The sequence below is a fragment of the Sipha flava genome, unplaced genomic scaffold (genome assembly GCF_003268045.1).
Source record: "Sipha flava isolate LNK unplaced genomic scaffold, YSA_version1 116_pilon_pilon, whole genome shotgun sequence".
NCBI lineage: Eukaryota > Metazoa > Arthropoda > Insecta > Hemiptera > Aphididae > Sipha > Sipha flava.
Window position 1 is genome coordinate 266,880 of NW_020271740.1, and position 27,210 is coordinate 294,089.

At 26.0% G+C, this 27,210-nt stretch overlaps 1 protein-coding gene across 2 annotated transcripts; it reads left to right on the forward strand.

The window, feature by feature from the left end:
- Positions 1 to 292: 292 nt before the first annotated feature.
- Positions 293 to 25,234, forward strand: LOC112692572 (MFS-type transporter SLC18B1-like). 2 transcript variants are annotated; one of them, XM_025567292.1, is made up of 14 exons: positions 6,537 to 6,590; positions 16,312 to 16,869; positions 18,370 to 18,465; positions 18,775 to 18,848; positions 20,184 to 20,331; positions 20,435 to 20,503; positions 20,577 to 20,667; positions 20,797 to 20,951; positions 21,503 to 21,696; positions 23,684 to 23,779; positions 23,835 to 23,909; positions 24,108 to 24,201; positions 24,840 to 25,037; positions 25,117 to 25,234. In XM_025567292.1, the coding sequence occupies exons 1-13, from the start codon at positions 6,537 to 6,539 to the stop codon at positions 25,026 to 25,028; spliced, it is 1,893 nt and encodes a 630-aa protein (XP_025423077.1). In that variant the 3' UTR covers positions 25,029 to 25,037; positions 25,117 to 25,234. The 2 variants fall into 2 exon arrangements, with proteins under 2 accessions (XP_025423082.1, XP_025423077.1); XM_025567297.1 differs by lacking the exons at positions 6,537 to 6,590; positions 25,117 to 25,234 and adding an exon at positions 293 to 511 and having other exon boundaries at positions 24,840 to 25,028.
- Positions 25,235 to 27,210: the final 1,976 nt, after the last annotated feature.

Genomic DNA, 27,210 nt, shown 5'->3' on the forward strand with positions numbered 1-27,210 from the left:
TAAGTAACGATCCGCTCTGGTTAACTATTTAAGTAATATATGTAGCCGTATTGAAATCAATGTTTATGAAATTATAAACTAATATTATACATCAAAGAAAATTTCTGACGTATAATATATTCTAATTATTTGTATTATGTTACTAATTATTAATTATACCTACTTGCCCATCAATAGTTTTGTACTTTGTCACTTAACGACTAACGTTATCTCGTGTGTGTTTTATTGGATGTCTTTTATAAGATAAGGTGTTTGGTACGTATTATTATTGACTTTATTTTTGAACACTCATTGTTGGAAAGTCATCAGGCACTTGCCTTCTGTGATCACCGATACATATTTCTTATTAAATTATTTATACTTATTATAATATTTAATTGTAATTTGGTGATTTTTGTTTTTAAAATCACAACAAATTTCAATCAACTTTTATTTTAATCAGTGTCCAATAAGAACACGTGATATGCTCTTCGACGAATCCAGACATCAACATTATACCAATCATATAAAGGTAATAAATGCGTATTCATAAACTTGAAACATTTTTTGTTTTACTTAGGTACATCATAAACTTAACTGATTTATGTATTAAGAAATACTCACTTACTTAATGTACTAAAACGATAAAAAACTTAATCTAAATTACATTTATTTTTAATTCATAATTTTTACGAATTAATTCTAAATTAAAAAAATATAGTATAAATATAAATAGTGGTATGTCATCAGATGTTATCTGATGTTATCTGATGACATTCAGTATAAATTATAGGTAGTGGTGCTTTTTATTGAAAATAGGAAAATAGTGATTTATAAAAGTTAAAGTATACAACTCCTTTATCATTATTTTTATTAATTATAAGGAATTTTATACTTAACCTTAAATTATGTATTATCAGTACGTTTACATAATAATATTATATGTATGCAAACGTAAAATAAAAACGTAATATTAAAATATTTTTTTTCTATCTAAATATTTGACGACTAACATTTTATTATAAAATAGATAAAAAAAAATATTATATTATTGAGCCATTGCATTAAAGTTAAGAAAACCATTATAATCTTTAATCCACTTAAGTCCAAAACAAAGATTTAGTTTTATACCATATAAGTAGAGTTATATGTAGATTATAGTATAATAACGTTTAATTACCAAACAATTAAACGCGTTCAGTTATAGCTAAGGTGACACATACGTTCCGTTCTGAACAGGATAGTCCCGGTTTTCGTATCTTTGTTCCATTGTCTTCAGGGGAATCTTCTTTGATCTTGGAATTTGAATCTTACTTTTTTAAAAACTAAACATATTAGTGTCTCGTTTTCAGAAAGTAGTAAAAAATAACGATAATCGATTTTAATTTGTTGATGAATTATTGTTTCTCTTATATTTAACTAGTTTCTGTACATGTGACTTATACTGTATTACTGCATGGTTGACGATGACGAGTTGTAATGGTAAATGGCATTGGCATTTAGTTAATCGGAATAGATAGCTACCCTAATAAAATATAAAAATATATATTGCAGCAATTTATTAATATGGACGTATTAACCTAATGTATTATATATAAACACCACAATATCAGCGCTGACACAAAATTACTAAATTATTTTTCATAGTTCTATATTTCAATGTTACAATAATCATTAGCCGTTTTCTTTACGTAGAAGCATTTTTTTACCTATATATATATAAAAGTTTTTATAATAAAAATGAATAACTTCATAATAAGTTAATAATGAATTAATTTATTTTTTTTGTTCCTTAAAACCATAATGGAACTTAATTTTGTTAATAATTATTAAATAAAAAAAAACTGATTATAATCAAAATGTTGAAAATTTTTTTTGTTCAGTTATGACTAGAAAAATATTTGGTCACCTTAGTTATACCCCTACATTTAACATAACATTTGTTTTTTGCCGATGTTAGGAACTACAAGTTTTTTTTTATACATATATACGGTAGTTATATTATACAGTATTTGTCAATTGCGCTGAATTTGGGACACCTGTATAGTATACATCTATTGTGTCGGTATAAAAAGGGTAAATAAAAAAGGTATACATCTATTGCACCGGTATAACAACTATATTGTATAAGTAAAAATCATAATGGCTAAATATAAAAATTAAAATTAAAATCAAACTTATCATTCTACATATTTAGTATTTACACTAATAATATAAATATATATATATATATGTATTTACATTAATTCTACAAATTTTGAAAAGTTCTTGGTCCAATATTAAAATTAGTAATGTCTATTTTAATATTAATTTTTTTGTCATAAATTTAGAGCTTGGTCTATTTGTGATAACTAAGAGAACACGTATTATGATTGTTGCGTTACATTATTTTTAAAACATATCATAAAAAACAAAAATATTTGGATGGGGTGAATAAAAATATTTCCCAAACGCTGAGTGAAATGCCTCACAGGCATTTGATGTTCTTTCGCCTGATATGTTACACGACCAAAGATACGAGGGAAAAGTTGCATTTTCATCAATATACTCATACATATCAATGAGGTAGTAGCAAAATGTATTAACTCGAATATCGATGGGAGCAATAGATGTATACCTTTTTTCCATCCTATAATTTTTCTTTCTTTACCTGCGATTTTCGGCACAATTGATATAAAGCCATATTATAGTTGATTATGAATGTTGGTTTTTATTTATTATTATAACGATGTAAAATCAGGAGCTTTATTTTGATTACTGCGTAGTATAAAAATCCAGCTCTAGATTCGAAAAGACTGGAAGATATCCAGCATATATTTTAATGCTCAGTTAGTAATGAATGAAAAGCATTCATAAAAAAAAAATATTTCGATTTACTGAGTTTACTTAATTGAGTTAAATATTGAAATGGGATTGAATGCATATAGTAATCGTGTTAAGAAATCATTCGACCACTGTTATAGTATACTCAGTCTTTTCGTTAAATAATGTACACCGTAACGCGTATTCCTCTATTTTCTCAATCATTTCATTCTTCATATCGCGGAAAATAATTTATTTAAAATGTTGTTGTTGTATACGATGAATAAGTTAAAACAATGTCCTATAATAAACTCAAAGATAGGAGCATACACTTAAAATTATAAATAAACAATGGCAGATAATTTTTTTTTTTTACAAAATAATAATAATAATAAAATGTTTCTGTATACACTCTGCATTTCGTCTGTGGATCTAGATTTTTGTTTTATTTGTATTTAATTTTTTGAGATACACAAATTTTCAGATTTACACTTTTATAATAAAATTAAATGAATAAATTATAAACTTATAACTCGAGTATATTATAGTATGCAATCCATCACAAATGAGAGTTTTACCGTGTAATTTATGTATTTGAAATTTAAAGATTTAAATATTTATTTGGAGAACGAGAAGTAAGGAATTCCCATATTATTATTATACAGATTATGATATTATGAAAATATATCCGATTTAAAAAAATCTGATTTGTTGATAGTTGTCAAATGTCCGTTCACTACCATTTCTTGATATTTATATAGAGAGCAAAATTAAACTGATAATATCGTTGTGGCTGATTACCGTAGTAATAAATTAACCTTTATTTTTGCATGCATTATAAATAATTTTTAAAATTTCTTATCGAGAAAATAGTATACACACCATTCATAACTTTAATTCGAATTACCGGCTTGACAGATTAGTTAGTTGAGATTTAAAGATGCGTATACGTTAGTAATGTAATAATTATTCTTGAATATTATACGAACAGTAAGTTTATCACGTACCTATTGTTCGTTTACGGACGTGTATAGTCCCGTCGTTTGATATTTTCTGCCTAAAGCGAAAATTGTTTGTCACTCTTTATTGAAAGCAATACAAATCGCAATTATAATATGCTATAATCATTCGCAGTCATAACGAGCAAGTGAAGCTCATATGATAATGGTGAAGACCAGTGGCGTATTCGAGACTTTACCACGGGAGGGGGGGGTAATAGGAAGGGTAAAATACCCTCCATCCATCCCAAAAATTTTTTATATATTAAAAAACACAAAGCACATTTTCATTTACAAAACAAAATCTATATTTCTTTTTTTAATAGGTACTTGTGAATCTATCAATTACATCATCAACATTAATTTCAATTTAAAAATGATCATAATGTTATCAATAAGAAGAACTCCTAAATGCAATAAGTTGCATAGAAAAAAAAATATATATATGTATTGATTAAAATATGTAGAAACACTTATAAGCTCAATAAACAATTGGTGGTGTCACAGAAGTAATACGAAAGTCCACCCGTGGCGTCGCCGAATCAAACAGAAAAAAAAAAGTTCAATAAACATAAAATGCGATTTTCAAAACATATCTTGGGGTGGGAGATCACCCCTATCACTCCCTCAAATACGCCACTGATGAAAACGCAGTATAAATTATAATTATTGTCGTCTATTGTCGATACTTATCTAATTTTGTCCCTTAAATTTCTTTAAAATTGTATGTCACTTTAAAACAACGTGCGACTTGCTTGTACCCTAGCGACGGGCTTGGACGGGCAGTATGTACTGTTTCTGTAAACAAGTTTCGACGAAGATATTTCCGCACAGTAATGACAATAATATGCACGACACTGCTTCCATTGAATAATGCGTGTTCACCAGCCGTAAGTGTTTAACAGAAAAATGTCCGCCTAATTAATGAACTCGACAATTAAATGTTGACGTTTTGTTGAGAAAATCACATTATATTTTCTTGGGTACCCAATGGTAGGAAAACATAACAAATATCTCGTAGAAGGCACCATATTTAGTATAATAATAAGTAACATATAAAATCCATTATAATATTTTACATTGTTATAAGAAGTGATCTCAGGAGTCGTCAGGTGTTTCGTGATGCAGATATTTTTCTTCTTCACTGTTAATTAATTACTTAAACGGTATTGTTTGTTTGGCATAAATAGGTTATTCATATACTTATACGAGTATATGTATAAGTATATATATATATATATACATACATACATATACGAGTATATATATATTTTGTAGACGCTACTAACGAACCAATTATTATTAATTAAAACCATTATGAATATTATACTTTGAATAAGTATCTAACCGTGTAACGACGTTATACGTGCCCAAGTACCGAACAAACGAAAATGCTTCTTTTGTTCAAGTATTGTATAGTTTGTAAAAATTTGATTTAAATAATTTTTATTATTCCTTTTTTTTTTTTTTTTTTTTAACTGTCCTTCTTTCAGGAGATTTTATTTCTTATTATATTTTATAAATATTTAAAAATAAAACTTTCCAATTCTTATTTGTTTTTATTTTTCTCAGTCTTTTATTAAAAATGCTAAAATATAACTTTTTCATCTTAAAAATTAATGTTTAAAGTCTTAGGCCGTCATAGTTTTATACATTTGTAAAAAAAAAGATATTTTATTTATTATTTATAATAACAATACTAATACAGAATCACAATAATTGCATAAACAATATTTTAAATCCTTCAACAACTTATTTTTCACAACTCAAATATCTCAAAAAACTCAAATATATGTAATTAAGAGTTTTAAATATATTTTCAACTAATAATACTAATGAAGATTTTATTTGTATTTTATTGTTCGATTATATTATATTATACCTTATCATATAAATTTAAATGTTGTGTATCAATTGATCAGTCCCTTTTTTTAGTGAACCCCGACACAAAGTGTGTAGTCCGAAACTGCAAGTGTGCACTACGGGATTCGAGAAGTGTGTACCCACTAAATACTAATAAATAAGAATATTATGAAGGTGTTTTTCGGGAAGTCAGTTTATGCATGATAGCTGATGAGGACTTAAATATTTCTATTATATTTTAAGTTATATATCCCACATTAAAATAAATAATTTGTAAACAGTTTTGAGATTTATACCAGACAAAAGTATATTTTCAGTTTAAAAAATAATATCAGATTAGTTTTTAGTTTAACTAATTATAATGTGTAATTCGATTAAAAAAAAAGAACTATTACTAAAAATTATAATCATATGGAAGGGGGTAATAATAATAATATAATTTTTACGAAAAATAGGGACTGCAATTGATTATCATTGTACTAAGTGATTTATAAATTATTATATTAAATGTTGAAATTAAAGACGTTTGATCTAGAAGTCGAACTATCTAAATGAATGTATCTAACATGCTTATACATTTTTGTGAAAGTTTTCGATATACTAACAGGCTCATAGAAGCCGTAAGACTTGTGTACGGAAATTTAATACAGCTTATAATCGAGAAGTTCTTTTATGTAAACCTATATTTGTTTTTTTTTTTCAAATTATTATATAACTTAAAGCCATGAGCTATGTCAGAAGCAAAATGCAATATTTTTATTAGTTGATTGTTCTTCTTCTATCTATTTACGATCTATTTAAAGTGATTTAATTTATCTCATACACGTTGTATACTGAATTATAACACAGGTACTTCAGCCAATGTAATTTATAATTTTTATTTTATACGACTTCATGTATGAATTAGTGTTGGTGCTGTACAATTTCATTGAACGTTATCTTCTTAAAGTATGTAAATCACTTCATTGATTCGATTACAATTATCTAAAATCCTAAACTGTCAACATAATCGCTAATTGACGTAACGTCGTTCTAGTTGGGCTCAATATTTGAAATATCCACAATTTAGGTACTTATTAAATCATCTTGTTTAATTGCCTCGAGTTTAAATTATATTTGATTAGCATTAATGTATACAGGTACAGCAAAAAGGTAAATTTTAGATTAATTTATTATCAATTTCTTTGTGACTACTTTAACACATATTTACATAAAACGTGAAAAAATAAACAGGTAAGTACTTACAAATCTCGAAAGTTAACTACTCGACTATGTAAAATTTGCGATGTTGGAAATAAAATATTGTTCAATGTAAAATATATTGAGTGTTAACCCGAATTAGTGTTGTAGTATAAAATAGACTGTACTAGTTTCTGTGTATTTGTATTAGATATTCCAATCATTATAAATTTATAATAATTTAAAATAAAATAAATTATAGCTTATAATATCTTAAAATCAATTTAATACAAAACTAAGGTATAAAAAAGAAGAAAAATGTATATAAATAGTTGTATTAAAATTATCAACACACCCTACAATAAAATGTTTATACAATTTAAAGTACTTTTTAAATAATTGCAAAACAACTAATTATTTTAATTTTGTTTTGAATTGATTAATACTACGTATTTATTCATTATTATCAAATATAACATTTTGAAAACAAAAATAATTAATAAAACAGTTGTAAATTTAATTTTAAAATATCTTTTAATTCTGTATCATATAGTAATAATAATACTTATTACTTAATAATACCATTATAACTTAAGTTAACTTTTTTAAATTCTAAAAATAAATTTTACTATATTAATTTTAAGATTTCTAAATATGTACGTAGATTGATTATTTTGTAGAGTTTGTGAAAATAATCAAAATACTAATTAAAATGTTAATATTCAATAAAAAGAGTCTAAAGTAAAATATCTAATATACAAATAAATAAAATTAACGAATTCATGTATTTTTTAGTAGATTTGATTGCTTATAAAATTATAATTTACAATTTTCAGCTACGTGAACTAATATTAAAATATTTTTAGTTAATTATAACAAAAAATCAATAAACAAAAACATTTAAGTGAATAAAATGTTAATATAATTTTCTGAACATTTAATATTTTAAAAGTTTATTCTGTGCGGTAGGTAAGAGTGATGACACTTACAATCGTACCCCATTTATTATAAATATAGTAATTTCAACTCGGTCCCATTCTCACCTCGGTTTTTTATAAGTACATCTAATCATAATAATTTTTAAAATTATATTTAAACTTAATGAGCCATAAAAATGTTTTATAATATGTTCAAATTTCAAAGTAATTCACCACCATCCACTTGACCTATTTATTTACTTCGACCAATGGTCTCCAATTGGTTTTTGGAAAGGACCAAATATAATTTTTTTAAATTATTGATGGACCGAATTTAGCGAATTAATTTTTATCACAATATTGACCTAAAAAAGGGTCTTATTGAGCATATTATTTTCCCTGGGTGTAAAAGTTGATAGTTCTTAATTACATTTTTAATGATAACATACATAATATCATAAGGCATACAAATTAAAAATGTATTATAATTTTAATTTCACAGACAATTAATAGTGAAATAAAATCAAATTAGCATACTATATTAATTTCAGTATTAAATTGATACCGATTATTAGATTTGATGATGATAGAAATCTATGTTTTTATTATTATCTTGAATATGTTTACCAGTATTTTGGACGTTGATAACTGATGTAAATCGACTAAATGCGCATCACACAAGCGTTTTTGATATTTGTTTTTAATAAACACCAATTTACTAAGAGTAGCTACACATAAATTTGTTAACCCAAAAAATGTTAAAACAGCTCATACATTTGATAAAAAGATAGGATACTAATATCCTTCAAGTGTATTCTAAAATTCTATTGTTTTATTTTTACCATTTAAAATATAACCAGTTGTAAATTCACTTTTTTAACATACCAACATTGTAATTAAAAATACTTATTCAAAATATATCTTTTTCAGTTACTACCCATGGATTTACAATAAATAGACATAAATTACATAAGTTTTGATGTAATTGAAACGACTGTTCATTTCATTTTTTAAAGTACCTACATATAGTTCAATAAATTTTGGTTATAAGTCTCTAAATCAATATCACCCGAAAAAATATTGTTTTCATTTGTGATTAAATCGAATTTAAGAAAACTTGAAAAATCTTTATTTGATATTTCTCCAATGTTCGTATTGAGTTTTTCGTCAAAAATAAATATTTTACTGGTGAGATAAGTTTATTTTCTTCTTATAAGTTGTTTTGAAGTATTATTTAACTTTAATTTACATCTGCACTCATACAAGTTTGCGTCAAAATTCGAATGTATTTATTTCTAAAAATACAGATTTTTGTTGGTGAATAAACAATGATATTTCTTTACAATGGGGAAAAAACGTTCAAGACTTTATCTTTACTTTTATTTTTAGCTATTAAAGAAAATGTAATACTCGAACTTAATTTAAATTAATGGCTTAATCGTATAATTTAATATTATAATAATACGTAGTAAATTAAAAACGAACAATAAGCGATTAACTGTTTGCACAAGACTATATGGTTGACAGAAATAAACTAATACCTACTTATTTGTCAAACTGGTAAATCAATTAAGGTTTAATGATAAATAAAAATAATTAGATAAGATAAATAAAAGATCTTGCATGTATAATAAAACCACTATACCTATATCTAAGTTATAGAATTTAAGGAAAGTTGAATTTGAGAATATATAAATTGGTTTCAATGCGTTCAATGCGGGTCGCACAACATTTGTTAAAGGGCCGGTCGCGTAGTGGTAACTGTTGTCTTTACCTTTTTGGCTCGTAGCATTGTAAAAAATAATTGATAAGTATTTGTCTTAGCTACCGCTAAAACGATCTTTGAAATGATCTGTTCGGAAGACATAATCTGAAAGTGTACACAAAATAAATATAACAAAACGTCCACATCGCTTGATATCTAATGATTCCCGAATATAGAAACCCAACAAAAATTATAATTCTGTTGTTATTCGATATATCATTGTACATAATATTATACACAACTGTGTTGAACCCCGATGCAATACACACTTTTTTTACGTCACGGACGATGTCGGTTCCATATGTTATACTGATTTTGCACGCATTTGGTTTGATATTATTGCACATGACTGTGGTTGTAGTATTGATACGACGTGTAATTTATATATGAAGATTGAAATCATTCAATTTAAATATAATATTTATAATAATATTCGAATCAAACATATGCACGTGTACACTTCTACTCGTAAGCGTGCAATTCATTTCAATGATTTCACAGTAAAGTAGTTGAACTCGAGTACATAATAAACGTAGAGTTGATATGAACGTCAAAGCATACGCTTTACGATGATGTATGAGTACCCGCACGCATACGGTATAGGTAATATAATTGTATCATTTTATTACTCCCATCGATGAGTAAATAAATAAAATCTGAATTTAAAATCTAGAATCTGTACATCATCAGTAACAAAATATAAAAATATATTTAGAAAATGAAATTCGTTAAAAATAAATTGGTGTGCTAATTTTTATTATATTGCAAAATAGTAAAATCATTATTTTGATTTTGACTAGACAATGTATTGTTTACTTAAGAAATTTACTAACGTTGTTTTCATAGATAAAAATATCTATTTGTGTTTCATGAAATATAAATCAAAACAATCTTGTAACAATTCCGTATCGTATATGCTTTTATATAAGCAAACTAATCATAACAGTTACAAAAATAAGAGCAATGATTTTTGTTTTATTATTGTTTGTTTTTCTCTTTTCGTTTTCTTGCACTACGATAAATTATACTTTTATGATGTATTTTGTACAATAATATCACTTAAACCGGGTCCACTTAGTTATGTTTTATCGACTTCTATTGCATTTGCGGTCATTTTCAATCATTATTATAACATCTATGCGTATAAACTCTTTATATTAATAATGTATGATCTTAATGGTTGATTAGAAGGAAAAATAAAAATATTTAATAATGTACCGACAAAATGACAATGGCATTGATGCAATTGTATATTCAAACACAGGCTTTCTAACATGTTACGTGTATAGGCACTCTTTAAACGTAAACGTTTTGAAGTATTAAAGTTCATTCGAACGACCTATTTTTCATAACGAGGCTATAGCATCTTTGTGACAATAACAAATGCATCATAAATTATGTTCATACTTTTATCACGATAGTTAATATATATACAAAAACCAAACACTCGTTTCCACTTCGTGACTTGAACGAATCAGAAAATGAATACAAATCTAACAAACGTAATGTGATATTTTTATATTAGTTGGAACCATTAGAATGTGGTTGTAATTATGGTCTTGCTATATGTGTAAGTGGTGGAACAGTTTAGTTTTATATGAATTTATCAAGAAAAAGATTTAAAAAACATATACGTCGTCTATAGTCCGGAGTTATAGACGCTTGGACGTTTAGGCTTCTGTAAAATGAAAACATAACATAATTAAAAAAGTTTTTAAAATATCTGAGACTCGTAAAGTTAATTTATTTATATAACTAAGCATGCATGCGACTTGACATATAATATGTATATAACTGTATGTATACAAGTGGTATAATATATTACACATATTACACAACATACTCCTTAAGTGCTTAATATTCTATATGGCAATCGTTTGAAATATATATTACAATATGTATTAATTAAATATATAATAATATCATGAAATGTATTTATCTAATGGTAAATTATACTATATTATTTTATTTTGTTACAAAAAGTGTTTGTAACTATTAATTTATTTTGAAACTTAAAGTTTCTAATTAAATTTAATTAATAAAAATATCATATATTTTATTTTAAATTCTAAACAAAACGAGGAATACTTTGATTTTTAACCATAATTTTTTTCAATAGTTGGACTTTCGGATATAAATAATAGTCCAAAAATTAGACACAAATGGTGCTTTAGAGAAATCATCTTTTGACTTTCCGTAACTCACGAAAACATATATTTAATTAGTTAACACTACTTGAATTACAGGATAAAACCGGTAGGATAAATATAAAAATTTAAACTTTCAATAAATAAAAAAAATAAAAAAAATGTTTAATTTAATTGAAATTTGACTTCTGTATAAGTTAAAAATTCAACAGTGGAATATCTGTGTCATTGAGCCCATGTAGCATCATCACTGTTATATTTGAAATACTATTAACTGTATACGATAAACTACATTTTTCTACTACCGTAATGATTAACATAGGTAATATATTATGATATTAATATAATAATTAAGCTAACTATAATTTCTTCATTATATAAGTGACAAGTGTGATAAATATTTTAATAAATATAATCTTAAAAGCCTAACTAAACTAACTTAGACAATTTTTTTCATTGAAAATGTATTATTTATTATTAAATATTAATAAGTTACGTATGATGCAATAAATAAACAGAATTATATTTTATGGAAATAGAAGCAGGTAATCAATTTAAGATTATTTTAAAAATTTAATATTTGTTAGAATAACTTTTACTCATTAATAATAAAAACATAATAAACATAATGTAAATATATATAATTATTACATTATCATTTGTTTACAGAAAATTTGATGTAAAAAGTTATTTTACAAAATAATTATTTATATCTTCTAGTCTTTAATAAATTTGTAAGTTAATAAATGTATCGATTTTTTATAACTAAGGCACAGTAGTTATTCTACCTACCTTAATTTGATTACAACATTGAATTGAGAATTCTCAAAACTGCATAGAAAATCAATCATAATTTATTATATTGTATAGGTAGTATTGTATGTTACGAATAATATTAATGATAAATTTAAAAAAAAAAATTGGTTTTCGCTATTAAAAAATAAATACCTATGTTCTAAAAATACATATAAAGTTAAATTTATCATGAAATGTAAAAAAATGCAAAATAAAAACTACAATAAACTAATCAGTATCATTTGATACCATTTTCTTCTTACGGATCTGTGTATTAGAACATCATCAAAAAATATGCATTTGCATCAAAATAAAAGTTATAACCAAAAGTTATAGTTATAAGTCTTATTTAGCAATATTATTATATAATATTCTTGTACTATAGTAGCAGTGTGAACTGTTTTTCATCTGTGAAGCATGCAGATCATTTTATTTTTATCTATCTACTCTTTTATTTTTAACCCCTTGTATAATTATGTAAATAATATATTAGTAATAAAACTAAATGATACATTTGTGTTTCTATCCTAATTAATTGGACGTTACTAATTCGCCGTGTTCACCACAGATCAGAAACCACCACCATCGGTATCTTTTTTAACACAAATAATCTTTTGTTCCATAAGACATTATTACTTCACGTTGTCAGTGTATATAATATTATTATACGCTGTATAACTAATATGCCCTGCCCTAGTTTAATTAAACGATTACATTGTTCGAAAACTTTACGTGCCATTACGTCGTCTGATTGAAGCAAAATGTGGATACTTGTTGTTTTGTTAGTTTATCAAAATTTAAAACAAATAAGATAGTTGAGACTACATTGATTTAATACTAACTCCACTGAATTTTCTGTATTGCGTCGTTGTTAAATTATGTCATTAGTTTCAGAAACATTAATACCAGCTAGACTTTTTGAATTTTTCAAACTTATCGTTTTGTAACTTTTTATAATGAACTGTAATAGCTTCGCGTCTATAGACACATTTTGTTTGTAGTACTCAGGATACCAACTAATATAATAATTAATAACTTGTTTCTTCGTTATATATTATAATTGATTCAACGACATTTCTCATTCAGTTATATTTTTTGTTAATTAAACTATATTATATATTTCCACGGTTTTAGGATACAAATAATCATCATTTCACATTATAATCACATTTTAAATTTAATTATATGAATAATACACATCGCAGTGGCGTATGCAGGATTTTTTCAAGGGGGAGGTGCCATAATATAAATTAATTTATGACAATATTTTTTTTTTTTTTGCTCGTCACTAAAAAAATCTCCTCTTCTTCTTGTTGTAAAATAATAAAATCTAAAAATTAAAAAAATATTATTAAATAAGTTTAGTAGTATAGTATAATCATAAAATAAATATAATATACATTTTTATAAAATAAAGTTAATATGATGGTTTTGTTTTGCCAATGTTTTTATAACCTCCTCAACTTCAACTTCAACATCGATTTCACGATAAATATTTATAACTACTAAATCATTAAGCCTTAAATGATCAACAGAATTTCGAAGATCAGTCTTGATTAATTTTCATATGGAAGAAGTTCTTTATGGTTCACTCGATGTAACAGGTAGTGTGTAAAAATATGAAGCAGTTTGAATACATTTGAAAAGAGATAGCACTTATCAAGAGCATCTAGATTATAGAAGATTATGTGCACTTAATTTTTGCAAATGTGTGCACCAAACCTTTAATTTTACTTCAAAAACGTCTTGATAATTATCAACTGAATAAAATTTACTTCAATCTTTTATTACTTAGTTATCATAAGTTTCATTAGAAATTAAAGAACAAAAACCAGATATAATTTTTTATTAGTTTGTTTATCATTTTTTATTTATTGCACTAAAAAATATATTCCATATTTAGACGTAGGAACATAAGTATTTATACTTACCGATTACACTTCATACATTTCCATCTAATGATCGTTAGAATCGTTAGAACAAGATAGTTAGAATATTATATTATTAATTACGGTGCTAAGATATTTGACTAACTTGGGCCAATGGGAGGCTAAAAATTATTAGGTCAGTCTTAGCAAAAATAATTTTGTCTGATCATCAAGACTGGAGATTGAGACTTGAGACTTGGTACACAGAATACTAGTATAAATGTTCATAATTTGACAAAAAGATTGAATGTACAATCATAGTTGGATATAATAATGGTGAGATTATCCATCATTTATGTACATACATTTAAGTATTTTATACAGTGAAGTAAATCAAAATATACTTTTTTTTAAATGAATATTTAGTAAGGAGAACTAAAATTTGATACAGATTATATTTGAATCATTGAAAATATAGAGGTGGATTTGTATACATACTTAGCATACTACAATATTCTAAAGAATGCCCTACCATTAAATGTATATTAAATAACCTAAACTAATTTAACCGTTTCTCAAGATTATTTTCTAATCGTGTTTATATTTTTGTCACCATATTGATGGAAATATATGTGTATTTTACAAAATATACGTGTTTTCCATATTTTTTAAGTCATCTTAATGACATTAGGTGTATAGTACCTAATCTTATTCAAATCTATTATTTCATTTGTGAATCTACAATTCACATGCATTACATTCATTATATTTGAATTTTACCATTATTACTGTATGATTATTTATGTAAAAGTTCTATTTAAAATATATAATTCATTTTTTCTGGAATTTTGGAATTTTGACTTAAATTAAAGAATAATACATTTCTTTTTATTATTACTTTTTTTGTTTGCTACAATGATTTTTCATAAACCAATTTGCATTTTAAATTTATCAAGATCATATGAATATTAACTAAAAATTATGTACAAATAAAATAAAATTTTATAGAACTGTATAATAACAATTTCTAGCCATAAACTTGTAAAATCGTTGATATTTTTGTTATTACGAGTATTTTGCATATATATTTTCACAGTATAGGGCTATATACTTAGTAAGACTCAATATTTTTTTTTTTTCATTAAAATCCTAGTTTTTTCAGATATGATTTTAATTTTAATTTACACTTTAATTATAGAGGTTTATATTTTAATTTTTATATTTTTAAAATCAACAAAATTATTTTGTCTCTATAGATACAAGAATAATTTTTTACCCGATGTTTCTAAATAAACAACTTATTATTCATAAAACAATTTAAATTGCATGCTTCTCTATACTGGCAATATAGGTATGTAAAAGCTTGACCAAATCAATGATTATAATAATTTAAAAATAACATTTATTAAATAGATAATATAAATCACATAACTTTTAAAAGGAACATTAATTCTGATCGCGTTAATTTTTCTAAGAAACATATATTAGTGCAAATCGTAATTACTTTAAAACTAGGTAATGAAATTAATCATTTTCGAACGTTCTATAAAACGTTGACGATATAATTTAATATCAGTTTTTATATGTTACACGGATCTACGAAAACACGAGAAAAAATAATACGTACAAATATTTAGTTTAAAACCAAAATAGTTTCGTAGTTCAATATTTTAAAATAATAAATAAATATATATATATATATATATATATATATATATATATATATATATATAAATATTTAATGACAAATTGTTCGTCGCAACTGCTAAGATCGAATTTTTTACGGAACGACGTTAAAATTAAAATTTAAAACATATTATCGTCTCGCATGAAGATGTTGACTGTAGCAAATGCCAATAAATCGTAGCGTCCGAAATGTTTCTGCTAACGCGCTGCCTACTTTCAAATCCGCGCATTGTACCAATAGTTTTCCAAATAAAACCAACCGCTACGCGACTAGAAGATAAATAATGCAACGTGTTTGTTTTCCTGTTGCAGTTCCAAAGCTTGACAAACTTACCATGCGGTCTGGAATCCAACAACAACATCGGCGCGACGGGCGTGAGCATGGACGAAGAGGATGCTAGTACCGACGATGACGAGCACATACGAAGCGATTTGTCGGACCAACGGCGTGGCCACCGACGCTATTGCCGCGACCACGACCGCGACGAGACGGGCACGTTGTCCGAGAAGCAGCCGATCGCGGGCGTGGCCAACGGATTCTTCAATGGCCCGTACGCCGGCAGCGGGGACGGCGGCAGCAGCAGCGGCCTGGAGAAGTTCCGCATCGACTATCCGAAGAAGTACCGGACCGCCCGTAGCATGTCGCTGTCCATGGAGCGGAACGCTTTCTGCGAGCTGTGCCGCGTTTCCCGCAGCCCCGTGCCGTCCGACATGTACGGCGGCACCGGCGGCGACCGCGAAGACGACGACGGCGTCCGGCGGTACTTCGGGTTCACCATCAGGCAGTACATGGCACTCGGCTCGCTCGCGCTCGTCGACTTCCTCGGGTTCTGCTCCATGTCCATCATGGCGCCGACCTTTCCGAAAGAGGTGAGAGACCGCGTAAGGACGTGGGACGTGGTCACGCGGTCGCGGAACGCGTGCGCCGTCGTTACGCGGTGCCCGCGCACCGTTGGTCTCCGTTGGGATTGGCTACTTGGTATACTTTCTAGCGTTCGAAACCGGTCGACGTTCCTCGGTCAAGGCTTTCCCAACCCGAGGGGGTGGTATTTTTTTTTTCCGTACCCTCGGAGCACGCGAACACGTGGCCGGGCAAATTTTTTTTTTTTTAAACCGCGATCCGTCTCGACGTCAAACACCCTTTGCGTAATAACGGCTGTTCGTCGTGGCCGAAACACTTTTCGATTCGTGAAATTTCCATTCCCTACGACTTACGTGTTATTTTTTTCGAAAAACGTTTTCGTCGTCGTTTAACATCGCCCGTCGACACGTTACCGTATCCGTATAAACGGCCGTACATTTCTCCGCGAAACTCGTACTTTGAAGGTGTCCACCAGTCCAGTGGCATATACGTCAATACAGTCCGGAATAGTTTGATATTTGTTGCACACGCTCAAGCGAATCTCGCACGGACAGTCCGCGGTTATACGCATAACATCCGTCTTTTAAACGCATTGGTTACTGCCGCCGAGGTTCGCGACAGTGACGTGCACGTGCATTCGACCCGCGAAATCCCGTCAAACACATTATTCGTGTACGGATATTCACCGGAGATCCCGAAGGGTCAAAGTATATGCAAAGTGATGTTTATGTTGATTTAACATTCGACAATAGGCTGCTGCGTCGAGATGTACGTGCATAATATTTTACCCGATGCAAAGTCGATAGCCGTTTGATCACGAATTATTTCACCTTTGCGCGAATCGAAATTGATTTATGCAGAGGAACATGAATTTAAAAAATTCGACGCGGAGCGAATGAAATTGAATGTTCACTTAATTTTAGGGATTCACGAACCATATTTCTTGCCAAATGTTTTCAATTAAAATTTAGAACTTATATTAAGGTAATTCGTTTACAGTTCCAAACTGATTACCTTGAAGTAGAAACATTTAAAATTTAATTACTAATTTGTTGATTGTTAAATAGGTACTTGTTAGTATGAATTGTTACTAATAATGTACATTTCTAGCATTACAAATATGGTAAGTTATTTAGATATCATATGATAAGAATTTTATACATATTTATTTTTTAATTACTAATTTAATGTACTGATGTGATGTTAATAACATAAATAAATATACTTATAAGCAAAAATATTAATAATCATTAAAAGGTGTATTTCGATAGATAATTAATTGGGTATCGATTTATTTAAGCACAGTTCGGATTTTTACATTTGTAGAACCGTAATTGTATAAGTTGTTATTAATAATCAATACCTTCACAGATATGATTGGTACTAACAGAATATTTTCCTGAAAAGATGTAGATAGTAGATAGGCTACTACGTACATACTACTACATTCAAAATTATGAAAAAGTTAAAAACATTTTTATTAATTACTATTTTTAATTTTTGTTTAGGCTGAAAAAAAAGACATGACAATTTCAGAAGCTGGTCTAGTTTTTAGTTTCTTTGCATTGATTATGTTCTTACTCTCTCCAGTTATGGGGTCAATAGTAAGTATAAATATATATATTCGTTTTATTTTTTTATGTAGCAGTCCGTTTTGAAACTTTAGTTTTTTTAATAAACGTGATACTATAAATACATTTACTAAAAAGAAAATTAATAAAATACATTCTTATTATTACTTAATCTTGTTTTTAATGAAATGCAAATGTTAATAATATTTATATTATATATATATATATATATATATATATATATATATTATTATTATTATTATTATATATATATTTATATTATATTTATATTTATATTCATGTATATGATTTTTACTTAAACTGTTTTAATGTTTATTTTAGATGCCGATATTTGGTACAAAATATTTGTTTATATCTGGCGTGTTTATTGCCGGAGTGTGCAATATGATTTTTGGGTAATTACTAATTGTATTGTACGTCATAATACTATTAAAAAGTAAACATGAAATTATATATTCAAACAGAGTCAGGAAACTAATGTTTAAGCAATCTTTTTTTTTTTCCAGTGTGTATTTTGAATTATTTTCAACAATTAGCTGTATTTTTTTTCATGTACAAATTTCTATTATCTGAATAAAATTTGTATCAGGTTCATCGATCAATATTCACCTCAAATATCCCCTATAAAATTAAAAACCTTTTTATCTTGATTTTCGTTCAAATTTGTAATGTAAATATCCAACATAAAATGAGTTTCAAGAAAAGTGCGACTAAAAATACAAATAGTATAATGTTGTGATGGGTTGATAATTTTATTTAGTTGTTATAAATTATAGTTACCATAAAATACTATTAGATAACAATTAATCACTACCATATACTATGTAGATTCTACATTAATGTAGAGATAAATGTTGTGTGAGTTATAGTAAATTAATTATGTTACACAATTGCAAATACATTTAATACAAAGCAGAGGTGAAATATAATTGGTGGATTTAACATATAACCTTAACAAAATCAGTACAGTAGAACCTGGATTATCCGTCCCCTCCCCCATTAACTATGTCATGAATAACCATCACTACTAGCGCAGAAAGAATAGGAGATATGGCAGTAAAAAAGCACGTTGTGAGCAAGATACGAATATGAGTATGTAAAAAAAAATTCCATGTATGAATATATGTATGGGTAGTAAATAAATGTATGATAGATTTAAAAAATTAACGAACAATGAATTTCATCACAATTAAAAAAAAAATTTAAAAAAATATGTATGTTTTAAAAATTTCGTTTAACCATCTTCATTTATCTATCAGGTCTTGAGATAAGCGGTTAATCGAGGTTCTACTGTATTTTAATTTATCCATCTCTACTATATATTTGATAAAATTCCAATTACTTCAAATAATTCATAATTATTGAACATAATTTGAAACTCACGCTAGTTAAATAAATAAACTGATACACTTACCTAGTTATTTTGGATTTTTAAATGTTAAACTTTTCTATAAAATGCACAAACTATTTTTTTCTTGGCAACAATTTTCTTGAGGAGTTCATATTATTTAAGTTTAAATTGTTAAAGAACAAATTTTGATCTACGATCAAAAGTATATTTATAGACAGTAAAAACGTATCAAATCGTAACAAGCCTTGAGAGATTTTGGGGTAGGACTCAAAAGACAATGCCCTTAGAACTGAGTTAATATAAAATATTTTATATCCATGAAAATCAAAATACCATAATAAAAATTAATTTTTGAAGTTAAAAACATAAATTATTTCAGATTATTACCAATGATAGAAGATAATTTTCAGTTTAAAATACTATGCTTTATAGTACGAGGACTTGAAGCAATTGGAGCCAGTGCTTTTTCTACGTCAAGTTTTGTTTACGTTATTCAAATATTTCCAGATAACGTCAGTAGCGTATTAGTAAGTATTGAATACTTATTTCAAATTTATCACTCAAAATTTTAATATATTATAAGTACCTGTATCGAATTTTGTTCGAATTTTATATTTGTATTCACTCTAGGGTATATTGGAAACATTTGTCGGTTTAGGAATGAGTGTTGGGCCTGCAATTGGAGGATTGTTATCTTCAGTAAGTAAAATATTACACAAAAATAAAATCTACTTTTAAATAATTGGTTTTGATAATAAGTTTTTTTTTTTAGGTTGGAGGTTATGCTTTGCCATTTTTTGTAGTAGGCATTTTAATGGTAGCTACCGTGCCACTGCATATTTACCTTATGCCTCCAATTAAAGGTAATTAATAATTTATAAATTTATAATAATTCATACAACATTTTAAAATTGTAAAATTAAAATTTATTTATATGTATATATATATGTTTATGTGTGTATATATGATTAAATATTTATTTATAAAAATAGACGATGTAAAAGCATCACAAGCTGTTGGAAGCCGATCAAAGGGTATAGTAAAATTACTCATAATTCCTTCAGCTTTTGTCGTCGGAGCTGTCATTACGGTTACATCCAATTTTTGGGCGTCACTTGATCCAACGCTTGAACCACATTTACGAGAAGTAATATTTTAAAATTTCCAATAGATTTTGAAAGTAAATTTGTTTAATAAATAATCTACTCATTTACAATGAAAATACTGCAAACAATAATGTTTAATAATCAGAACTCTGAACTTTATGTAATATTCCGATTTTTATTGCCTAACAGTTTTTAATACATTTACGTATATAATTTTCTTATTATTTTTTTTTCAGAATTTTTTTTTCAGAAGTCATAATTTTATATTTATAAATTATATTTAAAATGAAATTTAAACTTTTTACACAAAAAAAAAAATAAAATCCGAAAAATACTCAATGTATTCAATAGTGTATTTGAATTTGTTATTTTCTTACGAAAATCCCGTACTTATTCTATTCATTTTATATATTTTTATTAAATGTTTGAAATGTAAAAACATTCAAACTATATTTTAATGCAAATTTATGCACATATTTAAATATTTAAAGCAACGATGTTCCACTATTAATGTTATGCCGAATGCGTTTGTCTATTTGTTTGTTTTTTATTTCAATAATTACAGCAATTCAATAATAATTTTAATTTACAGATGGGACTGTCTACCGACGAGGTGGGACTTGTGTTTCTGTTTTGTTCTGTACTATACGGAGTTTCTAGTCCGATTTGGGGTTACATAGCTGACAAATATGATAACCATTGGTCAATGATGGCTGGTGGCTTGCTTATATCAGCTTTCGGACTGTTCATTTTAGCTCCTATTCCTTGGTTACCATTGGACAAAGAGTAAGTTATCATATATGCTGCTGATATAATAAATCATCAGTAACAATAAATCACACCCAAATATTATGGTTGAAAACAAATTTTATTAGATTCCGAGTGAAATGAAAAAACTATTGATTTTATCATGTTGTGTTTTTCAATTTTTTATTATATTGTGTCTTAACACGATTTCGACCAGAAAAATTATTTCTAATCATACAACCGTAGGAGATTTTTGATAAAAAATATTGTCTTTTTGGTACATTGAGTGGGATAATTTAACAACATTTCCAACAGATTTCTAAATAATTAAAAAACACTAACAAAAAGTAAAAAAAAATCAATATTTACGGCCGAGTATTTAGTAGTCGTAGGAATTTGAAATTTTCAATGAATGCCTGTATCACCTTTAGCCGTAGTTGATATACATTTTAGCTATTTATAGAAAATTTAAAATTGAGTATTTTATTACCTTTTTTCGTAAAATTATATTAAAATTATTTTAATTCAGCAGGAAGTTTTGAAAATGTTTTTATAAATATTTTTTACTGCAATATATCTCAACCTTTTTTTGTAGGAAGACACCCTAATTTAGACCCATAAAATGGTGACATACTTGAAACGATTGATAATATTATAACTTTAATAAATGGTATAACTTCAATGAAATATCATTAAATTTAAATAAGTGTCAAACTATTTCATTTCCCCAAAAAAAAAAAAAAAACCAATCAATATTTTAACGTTTAACTATAAATTAATCAATCATGTTTTATTTCGCTATTCCCTAGTAAAAGATCTTGGGATCTCTTTTAATTCCAAGCTCTTATTTACTGATCATATAATATCTACGAAAAATACGGGTAAAGCCTTCTCCATGTTAGGTTTTATAATGCGTAATTGTTCAAATTGTAATGACCCCTACACTCTTAAAATTCTTTATACCTCTCTCGTAAGATCTCACTTAGAATATGCCTCAATAATCTGGGATATTCAAAATGTATGTTCCATTAATCAAATAGAATCAGTACAAAATAAAGACCTCCGTTTTATTTGTTTGAAGTGTAATATTTTAAGGCCCTCTCATTCTGGTTACGAAAATATTTTAAACTTATTAAACCTTAATTCTCTTCAAGAAAGAAGAAATGTCTCATATGTAAAATTTTTAATTAAAATTCTAAACGATAAGATTGATGAACCTTTTCTGTTAAGCCTAATTAATTTTAATATAAATGCACATAATTTTAGAAATTAAAAGTTATTTCATATTCCAAATTCTTCACTTAAATATATACATTCATCCCCCATAAATTTGTTATTAATCCAAGGTAACTCTTTTAAGGATACTATAGATTTCCCCATGTAATAATTTGTTTAAATTTTTCTCATAGTTTATTCATCTCCTTTTATATTATATTTTCATCTTTGATTAAACTTCCATTATATAAATTGCTGTATATTGTTTAGACTTTAAGATTTGAACTGTAAGTCCGTTATTATGAATAAATAAATAAATAAATAATGTTGATATAGAATTAAAGAAATAGTATAAAAAATTTAACTATAGAAATTATTAATTATTAATGATTTACTAAAAAAAAAAGAAATAGGTAATTCAACTTCTATGGAAAAAAAGTTGTTTTCTGTTTTTCAAAATGTAATAAACATTAAATAAAAATATGAAAAATTTTACTCACATTTATTTGTGATATTTGAATTTAGTTTGGTAAGATTTAGGAGTCGAAAAATTAACCAACAAGAGCCATTGATACCTGATACGTTTGAGAAATAAATTACTAAAGATATATTTTAAATTTCAATTTCAATTAATAAAGGAATTTTGTAAAAAATGTTGAGTCATTTTTTTTTCATCACAAAACATAACATAATATAATCAATAGGTTTGTTACTCCATCCAATACTGAATAATAAATATATGTTGAATGTGATGTATAATATGCATATTTGTCATGTAAATAAGTTATTCAGTTCATAAATACAATTTTAGTGTTCTATGGTTGAATTTGGTTGGACTTGGAATCCTGGGTGTATCTGCATCATTAACTATGATGCCTGCGTTCAATTTCATTCTGTCAAGTGCAATGTAAGTTTATTTATTATGTACTCGACAATTTATTATTAATGGAATATTTTTTTAGAGATAATGGATTTCAAGAAAGCGTTTCTACATTTGGTACTGTTGCCGGATTTTGGTCATCAGCATATTCACTTGGGTATCCATTATTTAATTTAATATTTTAATTACTGATATTTTTAAAAGTAAAATAGATTAAAAAACGAATTCACAAATGTTTAAACAAACATATTTCAAAGATTTTTTTTATCTTTGATACTTTGACACGCGTTAGTTACTCTTTATAAATTTTCAAAATAAATAAAATATTAACCAACCAAACAAATTTTCATTTTAGTGATATGACCGGTCCATCATTGGGAGGCGTTCTTTTAGAACATTTTGGCTTTTCTATATGTATGACTACAATGGGCCTTATTTGCTTGGTATTGGTAAGTATACATACACTTATTAACTATTTTTTAAATATGACATAATATTTACTATATTATTATTTATGTAATTTCAAGAAACGATTTTTTTTTTCTTACATATAATACCTAACAAACTAAGTACTCGAGTTAATATTGTATATAATATATAATATATAATATAATACAAATAATAAAAAAAATTAAAAATTAAATAAATAAATAGAAAAATAATAAACATTTTAAAAAATGTATAAAAATAATAATAATATAATATAAAAATATTAAAAAAATTTGAATAATTATTTTCAATCCTAATTTATCTATTGTTGTACAAGAAAACAAATGAATTAAGTTCTGTAATACTCAAGATTAAAATTCTACCATACTCCGACAATTAACGATTTTTTGATTTTTTTTTAAAGAAAAAAAGCACGCCCAACAAAATAAGTTTAATGTTCACTTTTTCTTAGGGTCATATTGAAACAAATAAAAGATTATAAATACCATTACAATGACAGTCATTGTACATATGACAATACTTTTTTTTGTTCGTTTAATTTAAACGATTTATAAATGTAATGTTTAGTTAAAGATCTGCGTATGATCTAACTATCGAGTAAAAAATATAATGTACATATTTTTTATTTTACTTTTAGGGTGTATTTACGATTGGGTTTTTTGGTTTTCTGAGGAAAAAAAAAAAACGTCCGAAAATCATGTCGGACAAGAGTCCTTTGAACGACCCAAAAATTATCCATCCTCGATATAATTCAGTCAACGACGATCGTGGTGGATCAGTAATAATACCTAATTATTCTATCAAAACCGAAACTACTGAAGTGTAATCTTAATCTGTAAGTAATAAAAAAAAATATTATTGTTGGTATAAGTTATTAATTAAAATTAATAAATTATAATTATTTCATATTTCAGGTAAACCGTTTAACCTATTCCGGATGATCCGTCTTGTACACATTCGTTGTTCTTGGCAAAATTCAAACTTCATATGAAAATAATAACTTAAACAAACTAACTTTATTATTTAATTTATTAAATGATTAATTAATAAAAATATTTAAAATAATTATATTTAAATTTATTTTTTTGAAAAATATTTATGAATTATAATATATTTTTTAGATTTAATAATAATTGTAAATTAATTGCTAATATTACGTGTACATGGAAAATACTTTTTTTTTAGAACACAGTTTATTATATTTTCGTCATTTTGTCTATATTTTAATTTTCTACGAAAAATTGTATTTTTAATTGACTTTATGAATCATAAAATAATAAAAAAATATTTATTTTGTAATAATATAAACAAATGTAATATTTAATTTTTCATTTTATTTCTTATATAATATACAAAAGAAAGAAAATTAAATGGTTCATTAGAAGAATAGAGAATTTTATTAGTTCCCATAAAATAAAAAATAAGTAATAAATTAGTGGTTAAGGATTTCAAATAAATCTAATACTCACTCTTTAGATACTCTTTATTGGTCTTTCAGCAAATATGTATTTTAATTTTGAAATCTATATTTTTTTAATATTATTTTCAATATGATTTTTAAAATACAACTTTGATTTACAAATATAACGCAGTAGGTAATTTAATTTAATGTTTATTTTTAAAACTTAAGTGTTTAAAAAAAAAAATAAAAATAGTGAATTCACATTTTAAAATTAAATAATTTAGTCATGTGTGAATAAATTTGATGAAAACTTACAATTTTATATTATAAATGTCTCTAAAAAAAAAACTAAGAATAACTTAAACTATGAAAATTATGAATAGGTTACCTAGTAAAATTAATTAACTTTATTGATATAATTAAACAGCTATTTATTTGTTTTCATTATAAAGTATTAGTATCCATTCTTATAAATTTATTATATTAGTAAATACTCCGTAATTGATATTGGTTCAGAAATTGCATTAGATATACTTGAACTAAATAAACTAAAGTTAGATAATTTAATATTTTAATATTATATAAATTTTATATATATTTCAATATTTAAAAAATTTAGATAGATTTATTTTTTTTAACAATACACGTATTAAAGTTCTGACCAATTTTACGGATTGTAATATAATCATAATTGTAGGTACTAAAGAAGTTAGAAGTTTATTATATAAAACCTATATGACATTGTAAACTTTCAACACTTTTTTAATTATTATCAAATTGCCTTCTGAAACAAAATAAAACATCACATTTAGTATGTATTAATTGTTATGTAGTAATGATATGTATTTAATTTATTCAGAAGCTAAAACTTTTACGAAAAAATTCGACATCAAAATATTAAATGATTAATAATGTATACGTGATTTTTGCACATTGTTATAATAATAGACCGGGGAGGAGGGAAACAATTATAATCATACATAATGTAAAGATCGAGTTCAAAAGTCTACACAGTAAAATATGGATGGTTCGTACTAAAGTATGTCTATAGCGATTTAGTAAATGAAAGAATAAAGTACGACAAGAGGATAAATTTATGAACAAAACGTCACGTCCTGTTGTTGCGAGAAATATATATTTTGCGAGAACGATGAGGAAACTGGATCGGGTATGCATTTCACCACTTATAATTCACCCCTATATCCACGATAAGTTTAGTTTTCTGGGTAACTAAATGATGGCGAAAAAAATTCATAGCCGCTTCAGTTACAATTTTATAATTTTGTATGTTGATATTGGGACTTGCGGGTGTGGTTGAGATGTACATTTGAGTAGAGTTATTTGATAATTAACAAATAATTTATAAAACTTGTCGTTTATGATTTTGTTACCTATTAAAAATCAATATTTACAAATTTAAAACAATCTTATTAAATATATTAATAAGCTTGTGTAAAATAACTCAACTATTTTCAGCAACAGAGATTTGATCAATTCTTATAAATATTATTTATTTCGTTTCCAATAAAGTGAAATACTAAATAATTGGCATATATTTGGAAAATAATCATAGGAAAAATATTTATCGTTTGAAAAAATACAAATA